Source organism: Manacus candei, unplaced genomic scaffold (assembly GCF_025592945.1).
Source record: "Manacus candei isolate 608988 ecotype Guabito, Panama unplaced genomic scaffold, ASM2559294v1 h1tg000067l, whole genome shotgun sequence".
Lineage (NCBI taxonomy): Eukaryota > Metazoa > Chordata > Aves > Passeriformes > Pipridae > Manacus > Manacus candei.
The window spans coordinates 3,198,365-3,218,910 of NW_026138115.1; the positions used below are offsets into that span (position 1 = coordinate 3,198,365).

At 43.0% G+C, this 20,546-nt stretch overlaps 1 protein-coding gene across 2 annotated transcripts in view; it reads right to left on the reverse strand.

Annotated features, from left to right (window-relative positions):
- Nucleotides 1-3,018: 3,018 nt before the first annotated feature.
- Nucleotides 3,019-20,546, reverse strand: part of RIN3 (Ras and Rab interactor 3) — a 67,044-nt gene continuing 49,516 nt past the window's right edge. For both annotated transcript variants that reach the window (XM_051806598.1, XM_051806599.1), the window contains 4 exons: nt 17,973-18,281; nt 10,047-10,178; nt 6,668-6,831; nt 3,019-4,296 (listed from right to left, as the gene is read on the reverse strand). In XM_051806598.1, the coding sequence (XP_051662558.1) occupies nt 3,988-4,296; nt 6,668-6,831; nt 10,047-10,178; nt 17,973-18,281 (914 nt within the window). In that variant the 3' untranslated portion in view covers nt 3,019-3,987. The remainder of the gene's footprint in view (nt 4,297-6,667; nt 6,832-10,046; nt 10,179-17,972; nt 18,282-20,546) is intronic.

The window sequence follows — 20,546 nt, forward strand, 5'->3', positions numbered from 1 at the left end:
ATGAATAAAATCCCATGGAGCATTTAAAAACGCGCATTTCATTCCCTCATTTGACTTTTTTTTTCCCTCATCATCCAAAATGTCAGATAACAGCCCAAAGCAGTGAAGGACCCTGGGCACCAAGGCCCAGAGGAAGGGATGTGCTGAATTGCTCCAGCAATCTCTACACTGGGGACTCAGAGCTTTGCTAGGGTCACTAAAACGACAGCAAGTTTGTTCCAGACAGACTGTTCCTCCATAATCCTGGAGCAGACAGAGCCTGAGTCCCCACACCACTGAGCTGTAAGCTTGGAGAGGCAGCAGCTGTCTCTGTCCTGGGTCCTCCAGGATCCCATCATATGGGTCATCTCCCATCTTGTGTTCCCTGACAAGGGATAGCTGTGGTCAGGCCCTGGAGGTGCCAGGTCATCCCTGTGCCCCAGAGAGGTATGATTAGTGAAGTTGTTGCTGGTGGTTTGTATAATGGGACCAAACAGGCCAGGTGTACCACAGCCTCTGAGCAAGAACCTGCTCTACACCAAGTCCTAGCACAGGGATTGCCTTCCAGGCAGCTCTCAGCCAGGCACAGTAATTCACATTACTGTCAACAATCTCTGAGTTTAGGAGAGCCATGGAAATCTTTGCAAATCAAATCAGAGCTTTCCAGTTGTTATGCCAGAGGAAAATGTGGATGTGCAATTTGAGAGCCTTTTTAAAAGCCCACATAAATTCAGCTGACGCTCCTTGCATTTTGAAAACTGGATTTTGGATCTAGACTTTGATAAATTTTAGTCTGAGCCCATTTAGATTGCAGTGATTTAGCACTGTCATAATTTCCCCAGGCTCCACTGACCAGCTCTATATCCTGTAATACCCCCCAGCCCCAAAGTCCAGCTGCCGACTCAGACGTCTCAGGAAGTGCTGGAGCACTTCAGTTCATCAATTTGTTGCTCAGCCCTGGCTGGTGCAAAGTCCAGTTGCTGTCCAGAAATATCCAGCAGATCAGTCCTAGCTTCTTTCCTTCCATGTTTCTACTTTGACCTCATACCCATCAGATTACTTTCGGGCTCAGTGACTGCGAAGGTTACAGTATAACAATAACCTGATCAGGCCGAGGACTTTGGCAGACAATATACATCTTTGCTTAAAGTTACTTGGAGCAGCCATGGCAGACCCAAGCTGTTGGTCAGATGTTCCACATTCTGGTCTGGTGCTGGGAGCCCCCAGTCCAGTGGACCTCATGTAGTGTCATGATACCTGTGCACAGGTGGTGGAAGTAAAGTGGGTGCATGGCTTGGAGTCCTATCAAGAGGGGTGAGAAGGCTGGTGGGAGACAGACCAGAGAGTTAGTTTGGGCCCATGGTTTGGATGGAACAGGCAGGTGAGAGATAGAAGGGAGTGTCTCATTTGGGAGAGCAAGTGCAAAACAGAGGATTTGAAGAGTGTGTGGGATGGTAGGTTTGAGAAAAAAGGAAGGTTTGTAAGTGATGCTGCCCAGAGGTTGGACCATCCTGCTGCTGCAGCCTCAGCAGTGACAGTTGAGATCATCCTCAGTATAGCCAACATGGAGCAGGTCAGCCCTCAGGAAACAGGGACATGAGTGATGATACCTGTGGTGGAAACAGGAAAACCAGCCTCTCTGCACTGTGTCAGGGATTTACTGGCAGTGCTCCGAACGGAAGGGAAAACTGCCATGAGCTTGCCCTACACTCAGGGCTGGTGGCAGGGTGAGGGGCTGGGTAGGGTGAGGATCTGTTGCCTCATGGCTGGAGCAACTATGGAAACCCCGTACCCAGCCTGTCAGTGAGGGCCTGCTGCCAAGCTGTTGGCACAGAATGTCCCGGGCAGGGTGGCAGAAGGGTGGGAGCTGACATCCTTTTGCAGCCTGTTGGATGGGCATGGGGAACGTGCTGTTGAGGCAGAGAGGCCAGCAGCTCCAGGGGCCATGGGTGCTCTCTTGGGGGCCTGTCCCACTGCTACAACCCCAGTCCTGGGCATTCCAGTATCTCCCTGGGGATGGGGACAGAATAAGGCAAGGCAGGGCAGGGCTGCAGGGAGCTTGAGACCAGTCCTGCTGCAGCATCATTGGGGCGGGAGCTGACAGCCCTGTGAGGCTGAAACAGGGTTCCAGGCCATAGGTAGGATGGGGGGGCACTAGGGAGGCACTGGAGGCAGCCATGGTTGTGAGTGCCCTTGGGGCCCTGAGAGCAGCATCACTGCCTAGATTGATACTGGAAACCTGTATCTCAGGTTTGCTCATGGCATCCCAAGTGCCACCCTGAGAGCAGCAGAGCCTCCCAGCAGGAGCACCCAGCCCTGCAAGAGGGTAAGGACAGCACGAGGGAGGTGTTCAGCTCTGGCATCCTGTCAGTGTGCTGCCCAGAGGCAAGGTGGAGGTGCCGACAGCTGCACACAAGTAGAAATAACCATGGATTTGGAGTCAGCTCGGAGTTGGTGTGACACACTGCAAGCTCTGCACATGATATCCTCAAAACGAAGATTGCTGTTATTCACTGTTCCTCATTCTTGGTTGTTGTCCTTCCTGACAAGACGTGCATGCAGCCCAAGCTGGCAGATGCACAGCACTGGTATCTGTATGCAAATTTGGCCACTGCACACTACAGCTGGGGCATGTAGACACAGACATTTATTTCAAGCCACAGAGACTAAGAAAGTAACCAGCTATATGTGATACCATTTTACCTTTGGAGCTTCAGGAATAAGGCAGAGACCCTGGGCAACTTAGGCCAAGCTGCCCCAAATCTTTTTTGAATTTTAATGGAAGGAAACGATAAAAACTTTGAGCAAAACCCAGAGTAAAACACCTTTTCTTTCTAATCAGAGTTTTGCTAGGCCTGATTCCAAGTTTGTGTAACATACAGACAATACAATATCCAGTGGGCACCTTGCCTGAATGAAGGTACCCAAAAACATGGACCTGTCTTGCAACTAACACTTCCATTATCCAATCCTGAAAAATTGTTTTCAAATTTAATTAAATACATTTTTGCATTGGTTCAATGTGTTCTGTGGGAATTTATTAAAGTCATAACCTGGTGGGACTTATAGATAGGATAACACTAGTGAAAATGACAGCCAGGTAAAAGGGACAAGTATTTAATTCTATCTATTTTTGACTTTAAATTTTTAATCTGGTTTGATACACTGGACAAATTTTTAAGTTCTTTGCACAGGCTTATTTCAAAATAATTGCACCATATCACACATTGAAATAAATATACAATTAACCAAACACTATCATACAACCGATGTGATTAAAACTGCTGTACATATAAAACTGATGGTGAAGACTTCCAGCATTTAAGAAAAATACAGTGATGAAAATTCCTAAGCTACCTGATTTCAGTGACAAACAGATGGCAAAAAATATATTCTTAGTGAAGGCACAGGATCATCTTCCATGGTTTGTAATTACATGGATTTCAAAGGCAAAAACATGTTGTTGACAGCAAGACAGAAATGGAGTTCTGCTAAAGGTGACATCTCTATGCCACTGAATACATCAGACAAGACCCAGTTTATTCAAACTGAGTGAACAGATATTGTAAGGCACAAACACAGTCTTATCTCCAAACAGATTGAAGTGTGTGCAGACCTTTCACAGGCCTTGTGCACAGAGGTGATTCACACCTGCATTAATTTAGTATGAAGTAAATGTCCACTTTTCTGCAAGATATCTGGATTTTCTCCGCTGTCCGTTTACATTGTGCAATGTCAGATGGTTGCCAGTGGGAGGTTATGAGGCTTGAGACTTCAAGTTTTCCAGAGGATGAACGTTCTCCTGAATGCTCCTTCTACTTCTGCAAATGAACTCTGCTGAGAAATGCCCTGTGTTCAGACAGCATCTACAATTAGCCCACCTGCCCTGTGTTGAAGGCCACACTCCAGAGACCTTTTGAGAACTGCAGATACCAGAGCATCTTACAAGGTAAACTATCCAGCCCTTCCAGGATGACAGCAAATGCAGCAAAAAACCAGCACAGCCCATTAGAGAAAGTCTGACTCCTTGACAATTGGAACTGATGGGGTTTTAGGGTCTATTGGTTTATAAATAAAATTGAAATCTTTCTTGGTTTCGCTCTTCAGCAGGGAGGATTTAATATGGTGAGGAAGGGCATCTTTATCCAGCTGCAGCCACTGGTCCTCGACATACACAAAGAGTCCATAGTCCTTGGGATTGGAGACTTCAAACTTCTCAGCACACTGCTGGCTCAGCTTCTCAGCTGTGGTGTCGCTCCGGGAAGCAAGTGTCCTTGACTGACCACCAATTTCCAGAAAGGAGATAGAGATGAAATCCTGAAGAGAAACATGAGGATAGGCCTTGCAGTTAACATAGGACTGAAGGAAGTAGAATTCAGCCCCAAAGCCATAGCTGCCTAGAGCTCCTAAATGCTCCCAAATATCCTCCAGCTGTTCTCCAATGTCCTAGCTATTCTCTCCTTTTTCCCTCCAACAAGCTCTGAATCAGCAAATACTTAAACTAACAAGCACTTAACCAAATAATTAGCCCTGTAAAAAAGCTAAGGTTTTTTTCTGATTTTGGTAAATATCCTTAATGAACAGTCTGCAACAGTTCATTCTCCCATTTTTTTTACAGCTCCTGAAGAAAGAATATGCAAAGAAGTGATAGACCAGAATAACAAACCACAAACGTCAGAGATCTGGCCTGAAAACCCCCTGTTTCCCAAAAACAGGAAAAGGCAGTGTGATGACCCTTGTAACTCCACAATCACCCAAACAGCACCTTGGGAATGTGTATTCTGAACTTCTTTCCATCAGGAAGGAAACAGCAGAAGATGTTATGCTGAGAAGGCTGATTTACTTGTATCCTGTTTCAGGCAGTAACAACTGTTGGGACAATTTTCCTCTTGCCAAACACATGAGGAACAGAATCTAGAGAGCTTTTGGTCACAGTGGAACCTGCATATTTAATTTGTATCTGTGAAGCTCAAAACAATTCCCGACCATTTTGGTCAGAAAATACTGACGTTCCTCAGGAGAAGTGAAATTTGCCAAATGTGTGGACTATGGGCTTCCAAACTGCATTTATGGTGTATCACTACAGATGATTAAGGCGACCAGAAGGATTGGCAGGGGTCCATTGAACACACCAGCACGTTGTTTATGTCTGCCAGGATGGCCTCACATGTGTCTGATATTACCCGTCATTCAAAGGGGTGGAAAACACCGCTTCAGCTGCTGGAGGTGGTGGGAATCTTCTGGGGAAATGTGGCTTTGTTCATTCAGCTATTATGCTCCATGCTAGGTACTTGCTATGAGCTGAAAAACTCGGAGTCGTCCTGAGAGCTGAACCAGGACGGAATGTGGAGGAGGTGGCCTTGCCCTCCGCTGCTGCTGCTGCTACCATGCTAGCAAACTGAGACAGAGCTCTGATAAGACTGAACTGAAAGCTGCCTTAAATGCTCTAACCCAAGAGAAGTGAAGATCTCCAAGGAAATCCCCAGAAGGCTCGGGCTCAGGGTTGGAATTTCCACAAAGTAAGAACAAAAATCCTGGCTGGCATACTTAAATCTGCTGCCTCAGAAAAATGAAAGACACTAACCAGTGCCACAAGAAAACTGAAATGAAGAAACTGTGGCCTGAAGAGTGACAGAAAGATTTTTCTCTTTTCTTCTTCGACTTTTATTGAAGTAAAAGAATTTAATTCGATGTAAATATGTATATGTGTGTGTAAATAAACCTTTGTAAATATTTTCCTTTTCCCCCAATAACGAATGGTTGTGTTTTGTCTGAAAACTCTCCACGTGAGGTGAAGAAGATATCAAGTCCATGCCATCACTAAACCCTCTCACAGGGGCAAACTGTGGGAGGGGGGCTTGAACTTAGAAATTAGATTCTTGGGAGTTTCAAACCACCATACACACACACACACACACACACACACAGAGAAACATACACACTCCAGTATGCACAATTTTCAGTTCTGCACTGTGAAGGCTCTACAGAACCAGAGATGTGGCCTTTGCTGCCTCCCTGTGGGTGACAATTCGATCACAGGACATGAGGCTGACAGGGCATCCTGACCACCTGGACCTGCACCCAGCTTCACCATGGCTGGAGGCCCAGAGCACCCATCCCTCTTGGGATCCTCTCCCACTGGTGCATGAGAAGGTCTTCACCTGGCCATACACAATTTAGGCTTCAAAGCTAACCAGATGTTGCTAGGTCTTTCCTGCTGCTGGACAGGAGGACAGGTGCTGGAAGATGCTTGACTGATTGGCTCTTGGGATGTCTCTGATCCTCCTCCAGCTTTATGCCATCTAGTAACAGCACTGCATAGCCTGCATTTGCCCAGGCATTAAGGGTGATGGAGAAGAGGGACTCCCTGTATCCTCGTCACAGCTCTCCACATGTGAAGGCTCCTAGCAAGTCTCCTTTGAGAATGAACAACAAAATCACTCTACAATCATATTTAAAACTACAGTGTTATGAGAGTACTTAGAGACTTAAAAATGCATTTTGTAAGTAATATATATTTCAAATGAGGTGTGTTTTTTTAGGATCTCAAAATCTTGTACCATATGTACTCTTTTAATAGTGATTTGAATTAATTTTTTTAAAAATAATTTCCATATTAAGAAATTGTAAGTGTGGAGAAAGCATGTTCATCTTCCAGGTGTTTTTCCTAGAGCATAATGCCAGCTACCTGCACTGATGAGCGGGAAGCTCGGGCCTTGTTCAGCGTCCTCCGTCGCTCCCAGCGGTGAATGGAGTCCTGAACCTCCACACTCAGCTGCCGCGTGACGGTGATTTTGTCATAGTTCTTGATGTGCTCCAGGACCCCATAGGTGGTGGTTAAGTAATAGGAACCTGCAAAAGGCAAAAGTATGAACATCACACCAGCACGGGCCATTCATTTCCACTCTCACCCATCCTGCTGGTGCCTGTGCAGTGGCAGCTCTCTGACCCTTGGATAGGGGTCCTTGCCTCGCTGCAAGGAGTGCAGGGGTGACTGATGTTAACCCAGCAGATGGAGATCTAACAACCAGTGTCCTCCATTCCCTCCTACTCCACATCAGTGTTGCTGCCCTGACTGTTGAGGCTGTAGATGTCCCAGGAGGGAATACAGGCTGAAGAGAAACAGCTACAAGAGCTGCTTTTGCAAACAGGTACAAGCCACAGATGGTTTATTCTCTGGGGCATGGTTATCTTCTCATTGTGTTTGACAGGGGCCATGCAACAGGTTTGTAACTTGGGCTCCTGAGCAGTTCCCATATTGTAAGGAAATAGAAACAATTATAAAGTACTTGCAGGAGAAGAACAAGGCCTGGATCCAGCCCCTCCAACTCCAGCAACACTGCTGGAATGTTTGGACCCCAGGTCTCCTGTGGGCTCAGCACCATTGTGGGATGTGTCAGACCTGCAGGAACAAGTCACCCGCTGCTCTATTGACCACATAGGGATCCCAGGTGTTCGCCTGTTAGTCTTGGACTGTTCAGAGTTGCAAGATAAATCTTGGTAGGAGAGAGAAATAGGATGAAGTGGCAAAAACCCTTTTCCCTCAGAAATCCCCTGACTGCTGTGGTGTTGGTTGCAGTAGGTAACAAACAATCAACTGCAGCCACGGGGAAGCAGCTGGACCATGATGAGAACCGGCTTCATCAACAGAGGCTTCATCCATATCAGAGCCCTGACAAGGATAGAGGTGAACATGAGGAAGCCGCTGCTTTGGTTGCAGGGCACCCCTCGCTGGGGCACGGGTTGGCCGAAGTGCTCTTTCCCAGCTACTGCCCGGGCTCAGCTCCGGAGGGCAGGATGGGCCCGCAGAGCTGCGGGGCAGCAGCGCAGTGTCCCAGGGCGGCCAGGCTATTCCCTGATACCGCACCAGCATCCCGGTGCCAGGAAAACGGGGAGAACTAACAACGGCCAGTCAGCCGGGCAAGCACCCCTGTTTTTAGTAAGTTTCGCGCTAATTGCAGTTGCCTCTAGATGGCACTCGCACATCACCCGAGCCGCGCAGCAGCCCGCGGTTCGCAGCGGCGGTGAGCTCCACCGTAGTGCGGCTGGTTGCTCAAGGGTGGCTAAGACAGCACTTTATTTAAGAGCAGTATTTTTAGAACACCACTAAAGTTTGGTGTAGGAGAGGAGAGACCAAGACACTGCCATTTGACTTTTCATACCCCGGTGGATCGATGAGGAATGTCCCACAGCTATGCAGGTCTGCGTTCACTCAAAACACACTTATTTTGCTTTACTATCTCCCACAAAGAGCTGCTGAGAACAGACTAAGAACCCTGAAAGTGCCACTTTCCCCCCTCTTAAACACAGTTACTACCCTCCCTTGTCTGTCATTCAATATTTCTCCTGCTCTGGCTGAGTTAAGAGGCCCACATGATGGGATGGTGGGACCCACAACCCAAAACCCGGTGTATCCCTTCCCTAAAAATCCAGGGAGGAAGATTTCACAGTCCCACCCAACAGGAATTCATTACAACGTTTTTACAAATTAAATTATCTCCCACTTCTAAGTATTTTTATTTCCTCTCAGTCGTAACCCATCATCTGTCTTTGTCTTTGCCCCAGAAGTCAATATTACTGTTGTTATAAAATTAGTTCTAAGTGTATTTTTCTTTTGGAAGCCAAATTTAAGTGATTTAGTGTACTGACCTACAAATTTCACAGTTTTCTCACCTCTGCATTACTTTTTTTCCTTTAATTTTTGTGCCTGAATCACTTTTTGCCATTCAACTTTGAAAGGCCTAATTAAGTTAACTTTTACCAGTTCTATACTTCGCAATCTCAGAGCTCTCTTCACTGAGATGTTCTTTTTTTCCCATTCCCTGTATCTGCAGTTACTCTCAGTCCTCTTTCTGATGTGATTATTCAGGCAGTTTGATCTGGAACTCCATCACAAATTTTTCCCCCTTTGACTAGAGTGCACATTTCACACAGCCTTTGCATCTTTGAATTAAGAGAACTTCCAGCTAGCTTTGCCTTTGATACCCTGAGCTCCCCAACCCAGCTGACTTCGATAACCAGCCTGATAGTGTGCCCATTTGAAATGAAGAACCTGTGGGAGGTGTAGTTACCAAGAACTGCTTGGTTATGTCAGCAAAATGCTGTTCTTTGGCTAACATTTTTTCTGCTAACAATTATTTTCAGCAGAAAAATTAGCCTGTGTAGAAACACCTTACTAATACATAGTATTGCTACTACTTATTCTACAAGCACTTACTTTTGTTCCCCTCTGCACTGTGTTGGGATGACATGGTCTTAGTTTCAGACTTATACCTCTATTTAGTATAAATAAAATTAGTCCACTGCTGTTCATCCAGGACTCCTTTCTGGAATCTCAGTACTTACCAAACCGAAGTCTAAAATAAAACTCATTTTATTGGTTTAGTGACTACTTGGTGATAAATGATCTGTGTTCCTAATTCAGAGCACATAATTGTCACTTGGAAAGCATTTGCTTCCCAAGCTATATTTAAGAAACTAAAGGCCCACAGTTCCCTGGGGTATTTATGTCTCTAACAACAGAAGTCTTTATTTACATCCAAACTTGATATTCTTCTCTAACCCCACTTTTCTTCCTCTGCCTTGCTATGATACTCAGTCAGAGAACTTTATCAGTGGGTTCACACAAATTTAAGAGTGACCATGAGAGTGATGTCTGGCCTCAGGAATGCAGTATAGTTTAAAAAATGTGCTTTTTAAAATTGGAATAAATAAAAGTGTCCACACAATGGTTTGCAGCAGCTGCTTCATTTTAGGCAAAAAACCTTCTAGCTTTTCAGCCTTTGGACCAAGGAACACAAGATGTCTCTGTTTAGGTTACTAATCCAGTAACTCAATTCTCATTTGTGCTGGGTCCCTGCCTTTCTAGCTGGTGTCTAAAGGCACTGCACTGCTAAAAGGAATTGAAGTGTTTGACAATAATTTTAGAACTTCAGGTTTGAAAGCTTTGCCAAAGCTTATCCACAAAGTCTAGCCAGAGTCTTTCTATCCCACTTTCACAAACACTGAAGTGAGGTAAATAATGATTTCCAAAACGAATATCCCATGATTAAACACTGTACCCTTACCTTCCCCTAGCTGCAGTGCAGGGTCCATGAGTTCCATCATATACTCCACATTCAGAAGAACTTCAGTCAAGTTGCTGCGGGCCAACACGTACATGAGCACGGGGAGGAAGTCATCTGCACCATATGGCTTCCCTGAACAAAGAGAAACACAGAGTGGTCCTAAAAACTCACCACAAAAACATATTCCAACGTAACAGTGACAACTTCTCACCCAGCACATCCTTTGCAGACTTTGGCTTATATTACCTGAAGAGTTAAAGCTCGAAATTATTAGCAAAGAAAAATGCTGAAAAGGAGAAAGTTAGATCACTTCAAGCCCAAAATATGAGCTTGAAAATTTTAGTGAGCTCTATTTCTGCCATTCTGGATTAACTGGAGAAAGAAAGACTTCAACTTCATTGGTCACAGACGTGGCAATTTTTGAAGAGTGCAAAGGCTTCTATCTTGTCACTCTGATTTGACACTGACATCAAGACTGCAATTCAGGTTGGCAATATTAGCAGGGAAGTTGTCTATATGCATTAGGGGTATTTATTCTCTTAGGTTTACACTATGTGTGGGACCCAAACCCAGAAAATAGAATTTGAGACAGTGGCTTTTAGGACTGAAGACTTCTGTGTTTGTGTTCCTTCAGAAGGCAAAACATCACACTACATGTTCCTAATTAAAACAGTCTCCCAAGAGGGAGATCTAGGATCTAAGAGGAATCATCTTTCTAGCCATGGCATCTAGTTAAGAAAACAAAAAGCCTTTCACATTGGGCTTAGACTGGCTTTTGAAACTGGTGTGCGGCAGGTACTCAAGATTTCTGTCTAATGTGTAATCTGTAAGAGCTCTTCGGGATCTCTGAGGATGAAAAACCATGCATGTTAACAGTCATCATTATAAATAATTATTACTTAAAATAGAATCCAAACTGAAGCTTCGCTGCATAAATCACAAAGAACACAAGGATAACTTTTCTCCTTTGAAAGACACTTTCACTTTCCACCGACGTGTCATAAATTCATAATGGAAAACCCATAATAGCAAGTTTCTTAACAGGCCTATCTTCCGAACACTCAGACTTGACCATTCCTCTCAACCCAATTCCAAAGCTTTCATTTCTAATGTCTTTCCTCAGACTGTGGGCAGATTTTCTCATCAGTGCATTTGGATGTGTTGGTTTCGTGGGCCACGTGTGTCTCACTTGAGAACTGCTTGCCTCACCTCAAAGAGTCAAAGCTACCCTTGATATAGCTCTGGTAAAATTAATGCTCTAGCCATTTTTGTCCCATAGTACACATGCTCTTCCATGGTAGGGCATAAATTCCTATTTCTCAAATGTTCCCACTGACTTATTTCAAATCTTTGCCATGAGTCAGGTTTCTTTTTTTGTCATTCATAGCTGACGCAAATTCTCCACTGGCAAAGAAAAATATTCTTCTGAAGCCTCAAATAAACATGAGCTTAGTCCCTGATTATAAAAAAAAAAAAAAGTGGCTTTGAAATAAACCCAGTAATATATCTAGTGGACAGAGAGTTGATCCAGTTAAAACAAAGTGTTAGAGAACGAGAGATTGTCAGAGCTGTAATTCAGTCTGTTTCTGACAGAGCCTACACATGCCACAACATAGACAATTTATTGAATGAAAGCTGGATTAACACTTTCAATTCTGATTGCTTTATTATGGCTGCCTTTAGTCAAAAGAAACAGCCTTCAGTCTTCAATCAAACTATAAATGGACTTTATTGTTCCATTAACATCTGGATGGACATTTTATTTGCCTGTTGTTGCCTTGGCTTATGCCTCTGTGAAAGCTTTAGCTCTGTGAAGGGTCCAATTCATTACTGTCATATACATTACCTTAATACAAGCAGCTTAGTATTACAGCTATTTAATATTTTCCATAAAAAAAAAAAAGATAACACAATGGAGAAATGAAAATGTAATAGAAAAACCTCACAGAGAAAATCCCTATTCTACTATGATCTAAATAAATCAAAGGGCAAGAGAATCAGTTCTGTATAAAACTAGTAGAAAGGAAGATGAAATACCAAAGATTTGGTAGGCTATTTTTCCCTTTTCTAAAAACTTTATGATATAGTAGTTACAGACCAGTGGCACGGGCAGAATGATTCTAATTTCCTAAATGCCAAGGGATTTCCAGTGCAACATTGATAGTAGAATTTTCCCCACTACTTCTCTTTTATGACCAATTCATATTGTGTCTACTAGGGCATCCAAGAAAGTTGCTACTTCACAATATAAATTCCTATCCACTGGGAAAAAAAAAACCCAACAAAACAAAACAAACCAAAAAACCCTTGGAGTTTTGTTTTGGGTTTTTTTCTGTTTGTTTATTGTGATTTTTTTAAATATCACTAAAGGAGATCACAAACCAGACAATGGACTGACCAACTAATGAAAGTGGAAACAGCCATTTGAAACTAAACAATTCCAAGTCCCCATTTGTCAACTTTTAGTGTCAGCTGAACTGAAAGTTAGAGGACAATTTTCAAGAACTCCTACAGAATCTCTCTGTTTCTTTTTTGTTGGCTGAGAAGTGGTTGTATGTATAAAAAGGCATGAAGTCAATTATTTTTCATTGCTTTCTATCTCATTTCTACAAGCTAATTTAGATGCTTTGCCCACCAGTCCTTGTTATAAACTTTTCTCAACTTTAAGATTTCATAGGAATATTATTGGACTTCCAGCTGTTTATATGGCTTCAATATGAAAATCTCTTATACTGTTTCTTTTTGAATAATAAACGCAGAGTAGGGATGTCTGACTGCAATAATGGAAAGAGAACTCATTCTCCATATGCTGTATGCTCATAACCTGCACAAATTACTAGACATCACCTTAATCCACTTGTGGGTATATGATGCCTGATTCTTAAATATCCACATCTGTAGCTAAAGCTGAAGTCAGCAGGAGCAGAATGTGTTATTCAAGGTGGTGGTGTCCTACTCCAGATATGAATTGCTTGCTTTATTTTCCCTTCTTCCCTACAGGGTCAGGAAATATTTATTTCATAAATATCTCTAAGAAGCTTAAAATAAGCCTTCTCTTCTGCCACAAGCTCATCCTATTATGTTTATAGCAAAGCAAATACAACGTCAGCTCCTGGCTGGGATGCATCACTTGAATAGATGGGTATTAATTAAATACATGATTTAAACCAATTGGAATTCTGCCCAAGCCTCCATAAAGAAATTACAGACTATTTTAACACATTCATGCATTTCTTTTCCCTCTGTGTATATTCTGAAAACCAGCAGACTGTGATGATGCCTGCACCTTGCTCCAATATTTTATGAACACTGGCATGATGTCTAGCAGCAGATCTCCAGCAAATATGGATTTTAGCCTCAGTTTATAGCTGGGAAACCTGAGGTACAGAAAGATTAAGAAAGATTTGTTCAAGATCATAAGAAAGATTGTAACTGTCCTTCCACTATCCTTCCTAGCATTTTACAGTCTCTTGTCTATCTCATACTACTTTACAAGGTTTGATTTATGATATAGTTGAATTAAGCGAGTTAATAGATGCAGACAGCATGAATCCACTTCAAAAATATATGGTTTAGAGATCAGAGGAATTTGTTCCCCATGAAAAATTTGAACTGGCTCTTTGATTCAAATGTAGAAATTGTGCTAGCTAGCAAAAAACCTAAAATCTCTAGTCTATCAGTCTTCATTAATAGTAACTTAGATCAAGCATCCTCTTCCCAAAGATATCAAACTGTTACGCATAGCTTTACATTCCTTCTCAGAAATGTGATGTGATAATAAGCCATGTGATGGGATTGCTCTGACTTAGTTTTAGGAGCTTCTAGCATGGGTTCTGCACTGGCTGCTGAAGTATTTGAGTCCAGTTTCCTACTCACAAGCTTAGCTATCCTATTGAAGACATACATGACTTTATCAACTGCAGAGCCATATAGGAGTGCATAAGAGCAGCTAGTATCTGTCTGCTCAGTTCTATAGCAGGTGACAGACTTCCTTCTAAAAGCTAAGGAAGAGAAATATTTCAATGGAATATATGTCCTATCTGTCCATCTTTCCCAAAAGTAAACTACATATTGGCCATGCAAAACTATGCAAGAGAAATTATTCAAGTAGATGTTTTAGGGCCAGTCACCTAGCCAATTCCATCACTAGCACAGAACTGGTTTTAAACTATATAGTTCCAGCTGCCTATGCAGTTCAAAGATGAAGCTTTATAATCTTAGGTAGTTCACAAGTTAAAAATATTGCAGTCAAAAAATTGTACCTCTATTCATTCTTTTTGAATTACCTTAGAAAGCAGTCTGCCCATCTTTCAAACTTCCAACTTAAACTTAGAGTTTTCCCATGCCTGATCTTCCTCGTTGATGAACTGACCAAATTTGGCCTGTTTGTCTCACAGGTTTTTTTCACAAACCAATGCCTACTGCTGCTCTATTTTTGTTTTTCCATCAGTTCTCTTCCACAGAGTGGCAGTTCCCAGGAAGCACAAGGCGTGGTGCTCCAGGTACACCACTGCCAGTATACACCACACATACTGCAAATTTGCATCTTGTTTCTCACTCTGTAAGTGACATTTGTGTTTTTGATGAAAAGCAGAGATTCTCTTTCTATCCCCCAATACACCTTTAATATTTTGTCTGAGTAAAGGTATTTCTGAAAGATAAATAATAAGTGTGTTTTTTCTACATAAATCAGCTATGTGCCCAACTGTCCCTGTGGGTATGGTGGCACGCCTTCCAAATGTAGGAGCAGCATGATTCCTGCCTCTTACTTTTTTCTAGTGCACAGATAAAATAATGCAAAAAAAAAAAAATGCCAGCCATTTTGTGGGTGGTGGGTTTCCAAACTCTTTTTTTTCCTGTTTGTTAAATGCATTTTATTATTACCAACAATTCGTAATATTTTTAGCAGGCAGGTTACATGTTTTTCGGTTGTGGGTTACATTCTTGGAGGCATATGTTGCTGTTATTTAAGTTTGTATACAAGCTGGAGAAGCTCAGTGAGACACCTCAATACTATAATAACTGTCCCTTTGGGAAGGATTCACTTACTAATATCACTGCCTACACAGTACATATAAGCATCTGAACCAGTTCCCCTGCATTCCTTTTATAGCCAGTAACAAAGTAATCAATACTGTCATTGGAGTTTGCCTTGAGTCATCTCACTCTAAAGCAGAAACCTACATCTAGCCAGATGAATCACCTGAACTCCATTGACTGATTCCCCAAAGTACATAATGAGAAGCCGGGCACGATACCCATCTGTGGCCACCTACTGTATTTTGTAGTTGTACTCAGTGGTCTGTTGGGAGAAAGGTGTACTGACAAAGACTGATCTTGCCCTCCTAGTTCCTTGTGAGGAATCAGATCCACAAGTTGATTGCCTTCAACTTGAGGAAGAGAGAGTAGTTTAAAGCAGTCTTAAGTATCAGGGAGCTCAACCACAGCCGATTTATCAGCCAGATTTTGTCATATAGTATGAATTGCAATCAAATAAAAGATCTCCTCCTTTCTTAAAATATCTTGAAATACATGGTCAGACAAGGTGGACTTAAAAGTTTCACGACTCTTTCAACAGTGCAAAGATGGGCACTACCACAGGCACAGATGTTCCTGAATAAGCCTATCCTTAGTTTTAAAGAAAACTTGGTACCTCTTGGGACATCCTGGCCAAACCAGGACTGCTGTACGTGTGCCTCAAAATGTTCAAAAATTTGTGTTTTCATATGGATCTGAAAAAAAAAAGGTGCTTGATTTGGTGGTATTGGTATTTGCACTTCGATTTGAGATATGAAACCATATTCTTAGGTCAGCTCACCCTATGGTCATCCTAAAGTGAATAAAGAGCGGACAAATTATAAATTAAAATAGACAACATAAGTAGTTACCACATTATCAAACAGGTAATTTTTCTGACAAAGGTAGACTAATTTTGGTCCTCCAGCAGAGGGAATGATTAGTTTTGTGTTCCACCTACTCTGATCTTGGAAGAGGAAGGAACTTTCTAATTCAGCAGTGAGGAAAAGGAGCTAAAAGAAGAGGCTGTTGCACAGGAAGCTGAGTATGGCCTCTGCTCTTCCTGTGTGAAGAGCACTGTGCTGCCTCATGGCTGGCTGAAAGCAAAAGAGGGCCTTCACTGTTGCTCTTGAGATGGGCAGAGAGCAGGAGGAGAACTCCTACCCACTGAAATCTGGTCTGAGCAGCCCACAGCCGCTCTTCTGCATGCCATGGGCAGGAAATCCCTGTCAGAGAAATGTTTCAGATTTCTGAATACTTGTCTTTGCCAGATGGAAAATGAAAGTGATCTGGGTTCAATTAATTTTGTGGAAGAAGTTTCACACATTTGACTCCTAAGTGGGTCTACAGAGCATTTCCAAGTCTCTCCAAGTCTACTGTTTTCCAGGAGTTAAGACTATAGCATTCTCCTCCCCTTAACCTCTTTTTTTCTGATGTGAATTCACTGGGGTATGTTTCCATAGTTCCAGGCCAGTTTTCTTCTGACCAGGCCCTGATATGCATCACTGAGAATATATAAGGGAGAGGGAACTGGATGCCTAGGTTTGAATTCAGCTTCTGACCTACATCCCGCTAGCAGTAGTACTCAACATGAGAAAACAGCTGAGCTGGCCAAAATTAAGCACTTTGGTTGGCATAGCAAACCACAATGAAATCATCTGATTTCATAAATGTTAATCTTTTAATGTAGGGGTTTTTCAATTATTTCCCTGACCCCTAATTTTTGTTACATAAAATAACACAACAATATTTCGTTCAATAGAGAAATTCCAGCCCTGAGCTAAGGTGTGACATACACATAACACCAGCAGAAAGAGACCATGTCTCCTACGTGGGTTTAATGAGGCTTGCAAGTCCTTGATCTAAATTTATTCTCAAACTTAACACAACTGTTTTAACAAATTTACAGCAAATTTCCCTGCATATGTCCAAATCTTCTCATAACACCTAAGGACAGTGAGAGGTCCTGTTCACCCTGCAGCTAAGGTTCAGCCCTGGGGTGGCTTCTTACTCTGCTGTTAATGTGTCTAGACTGGTCACTGAACCTCGCTGCTTGCTATCCAAGGGATGACCTTGAGGTGAGGCTCAGTAGGGACACATGTATGTATGAGTGCTTCAAGTGTTACCAGTACAAAATAAAGCAGAACAGCTAAAAGCACCTTTGGAGATTGAGAGTTCTTGAACAACCACAGGTTATTGCAAATTAATACCTGGCTTCTCTCCAAATTTGTGGTCATCAGCTCACTAGCATACAAAAATAGCTCTTAAATTGGCAAGGCTGTTTGCTGGAGGAAGAGACTTCTGGTCTATTTGCAAAGATGCATCCTGTCTGCAGGCCAGTGGTTTAATGTGTGCAGTAGTGGTTGGCCTGAGGCCCAAGTTATGTTTATAGTCAGAGCACATACTTCCTCACACTGAAGGAGCAGTGGCTTTTGGAATTCACTGGAGCATCAGGAATTAGTAACGAACAGTACTATCATTCTGCATCTCCTCCTCAAATTAGGCAAAACTTTGTAAAGGCCAAACTGAGAGACTATTCCCAAAGACCCATTCCTAGAATTTACCATTACTCTGCCACAAGCTGGGACAGAGCCCTGAGGATATATGGAGAGCTGCGTGAAGACCTGTGCAGAAAGGACATGACACGTAACACACACTTACAGATATCTGGGTTTTGGAGTTATGGAGCTTAACCAGGTAACATCTTATACCTGTTATTAGTGCAGAGAACTTCACAGTCACTTGCCATCCCATTCTGAACACAACCTGTGGGCAGCTGATACCAAACACATCAACCACCACTGCTACCTCCAATGTGAATATTACCACACCAGCTGTATCATAAACCCTGTTCCTTTGACACATGGAGAAGGATCCGTGAGGGATACCATTTCAGTAGAAGCACTGTACCTGGGTTTCCCTGAGCCATGGAGTCATAGATGAGCTTGCAGGTCTTCAGCAAGATGGCAATTTTCTTTTCTGGGGAGTACGTCTTGTGCATGGCTGTGAATTTGTGAAGGATCTTTTCCATCACAACTGTTTCAGGCACACTGGTCATGATGCCTAGATCAGTGGTAGTTGTGTTTTGTATCACAAGTTGGTTCTCTTTCAGCTGCTGTAAGGATCCATCTCTATTGTGTATTTCTTTTAATGAAGAATTAATTGCTTCCTTCAAAGGTTTCAGGACACATTTGTATAAAGCTGTCTCAGCAATCACTTCTGCATAGAGAAGGGAGAACACAAAAGCACATAACAAATAATACAGTAGTACAGGTGCAAGTAAAAGTCCTAAGGCAGCATGTGGTTGGTTATTCAACTACTACTGCATAGCTGTAAGCAGGGAACAGAACTTATATCCCAGAAAGCAAACATTTCATTCAACACCCTCCAGAAGTCCTAGATGGGCTTGAGATGAACATCAGTGTGTGATCTCTGCCACTGGAGCTGTAGAAGACCGCCTGCTACCAGCAGTCCCTGCTCTCTCTGCCTGACCTCTGGCTGACCAGCATGACACTCTCAGGCAGCAGGAAAGCCAAGTCTGGGGACAGATGAGGAAACTCACCTAACTGTGCTTCTTTTCCAAGCCCTGCCCTTACAGATGTCCAGGTGGGATTCAGCTGATTTCGCTCTCCCTCTGACCTGTTTGAGATATTCACTTTGGGATGAAATTAATTGTATCTTCAAAGCACCCCTTTTCTCCTCAGTGACTGAAAAGTGGCTGTAGCCACCAGCTCAGAGAGAGACACCAACACCTGGTCAGAAGTTTCTCTACTGCTCAGTGACTTTAAATTACTCATACTTAAGACAGCTCTTATGTGACCTATAGATGAGGAAATAGTATTTATGGGTTGAGTTTTTGATTAATATTTAGCAGGAGATAAAAGACAAAAGGAAGCGTGAGAAACTGTGAGAAAGTCTTGTCTGATTCCTAGAAACCAGAGGTAGAGCAAGAGATCTTGTTCCCCCTGCACTGAGGCAAAAAGATAATTGGCAAAAGAGTTCATCTGCTCAGGCAGTAAGGAATGAAGCAGAGGGCAGTAAAATTTATGTATGCAAAATCCAATTATTTTAAAGAATCCAGAGAATCAACCAGCCTGAAGCAGGACAAATTCAAGTGGTAAATTTTCCATGGTGGGAATCCCTGTTCTCCACAGGAGCAGACAGTCCTCCTGAGGCTGACTAGGCCACATCATCCTGTTAAGAAACTATCAGTGAACAGAGCTAGACCCAAGCAGGCATGTCTGTGGGAAGGTGGTGGGATCATTGTACACATACATCTCTACCAAGCATAAGAAGGACACTTCTTTCTGCCTCCTCTCCAATAACCAAGATTCAAGAGAGACTTCTCTGTGCTGACACCCCCTCTGCCTTGAAGAAAGAGGTTATTGGGACAAAAATGGCAGGTGCATGAGAAGTGAAACTGCAGGTCCCCTTTCCTAGCTATAGCAAGGGGCTGGTAGAGGGTCTGTTCTGCTGAGGAGTCTACAGGATCATGTGAAGCCTTTGCTTTATGAGAAAAAAATCATCAGGTCCTGCTGAGACTGGCAGTAGACTGTGTCTTAGTCCTGGCTACTTAAGTCTTCACTACGTAGCTGGGTCCCACCTTAGCTCCTACTGGAGCTGTAGAATCTCCTGGAATCCCTGGTTACTTCTGTGGTTGACCATGTGCTGGGTCTCCCATCTCCCAGTTTGTTTTAAGCTGACTTAGGGATCCATAAATAGCTCTACGCTGGTTCTCGGATCCTCAAGAAAGAGTTTCAAGCTTTCAAAAGAGCATGTGAATGCATGCATGCACACTTTTTCTGGTTGTACAGCTTTGACTGGGATAAAAAAATCCTACAGCTCTTTGTAGGTTCCCTCATGGATGTACATTAAACAGACCAGTCCAATCTTTAGCAAGGAGAGAAGTAGCACATTACTCCCTCACAGGATATGAATGAGAACCAATTAAACACCTGTAAACAGTTAAAAACAGGCAAATTATATCGGTGGCAAAGAGGTGAATGCTGCATTTTGGAGCCAGCAGTAGTCTTACAGCAGGCAGCTCTTCCACACCTCTGAACTCTGAGGAGCACAGGGCGAAATCAAGTGATTGCTCCAACCTGCCACTCAGAATCATCATAGTCTTGTCCCTCCCTGTGAGACAGTGACTGACCCCTAATCTGTCTGCCACATGCAAGGAGTTCTCCATCCTCACGGCAGAGCAGTGGATGTGAAAGGCCATGGGGAATGCAGCTGTGGGGGGGGGAAGTTGGCTTTTTGTGTTTCCAGTAAACTCTGTGAGTGCTCACCTATACAGACTCATATTTGTATAAGTGTGTCTGCATATATACATACATGTCTGTCTCTCTCACACACATGGACACACATCTCTTCTGCTTAAACTTTTCCCTTTAAAACATTCATAATGAGTTTTTCCCCCTCATTGGTCTCCAGGTTTTAGAGCTGTTCCTCCAAGTGCTGGCAACAACAGAGTAGACTTCA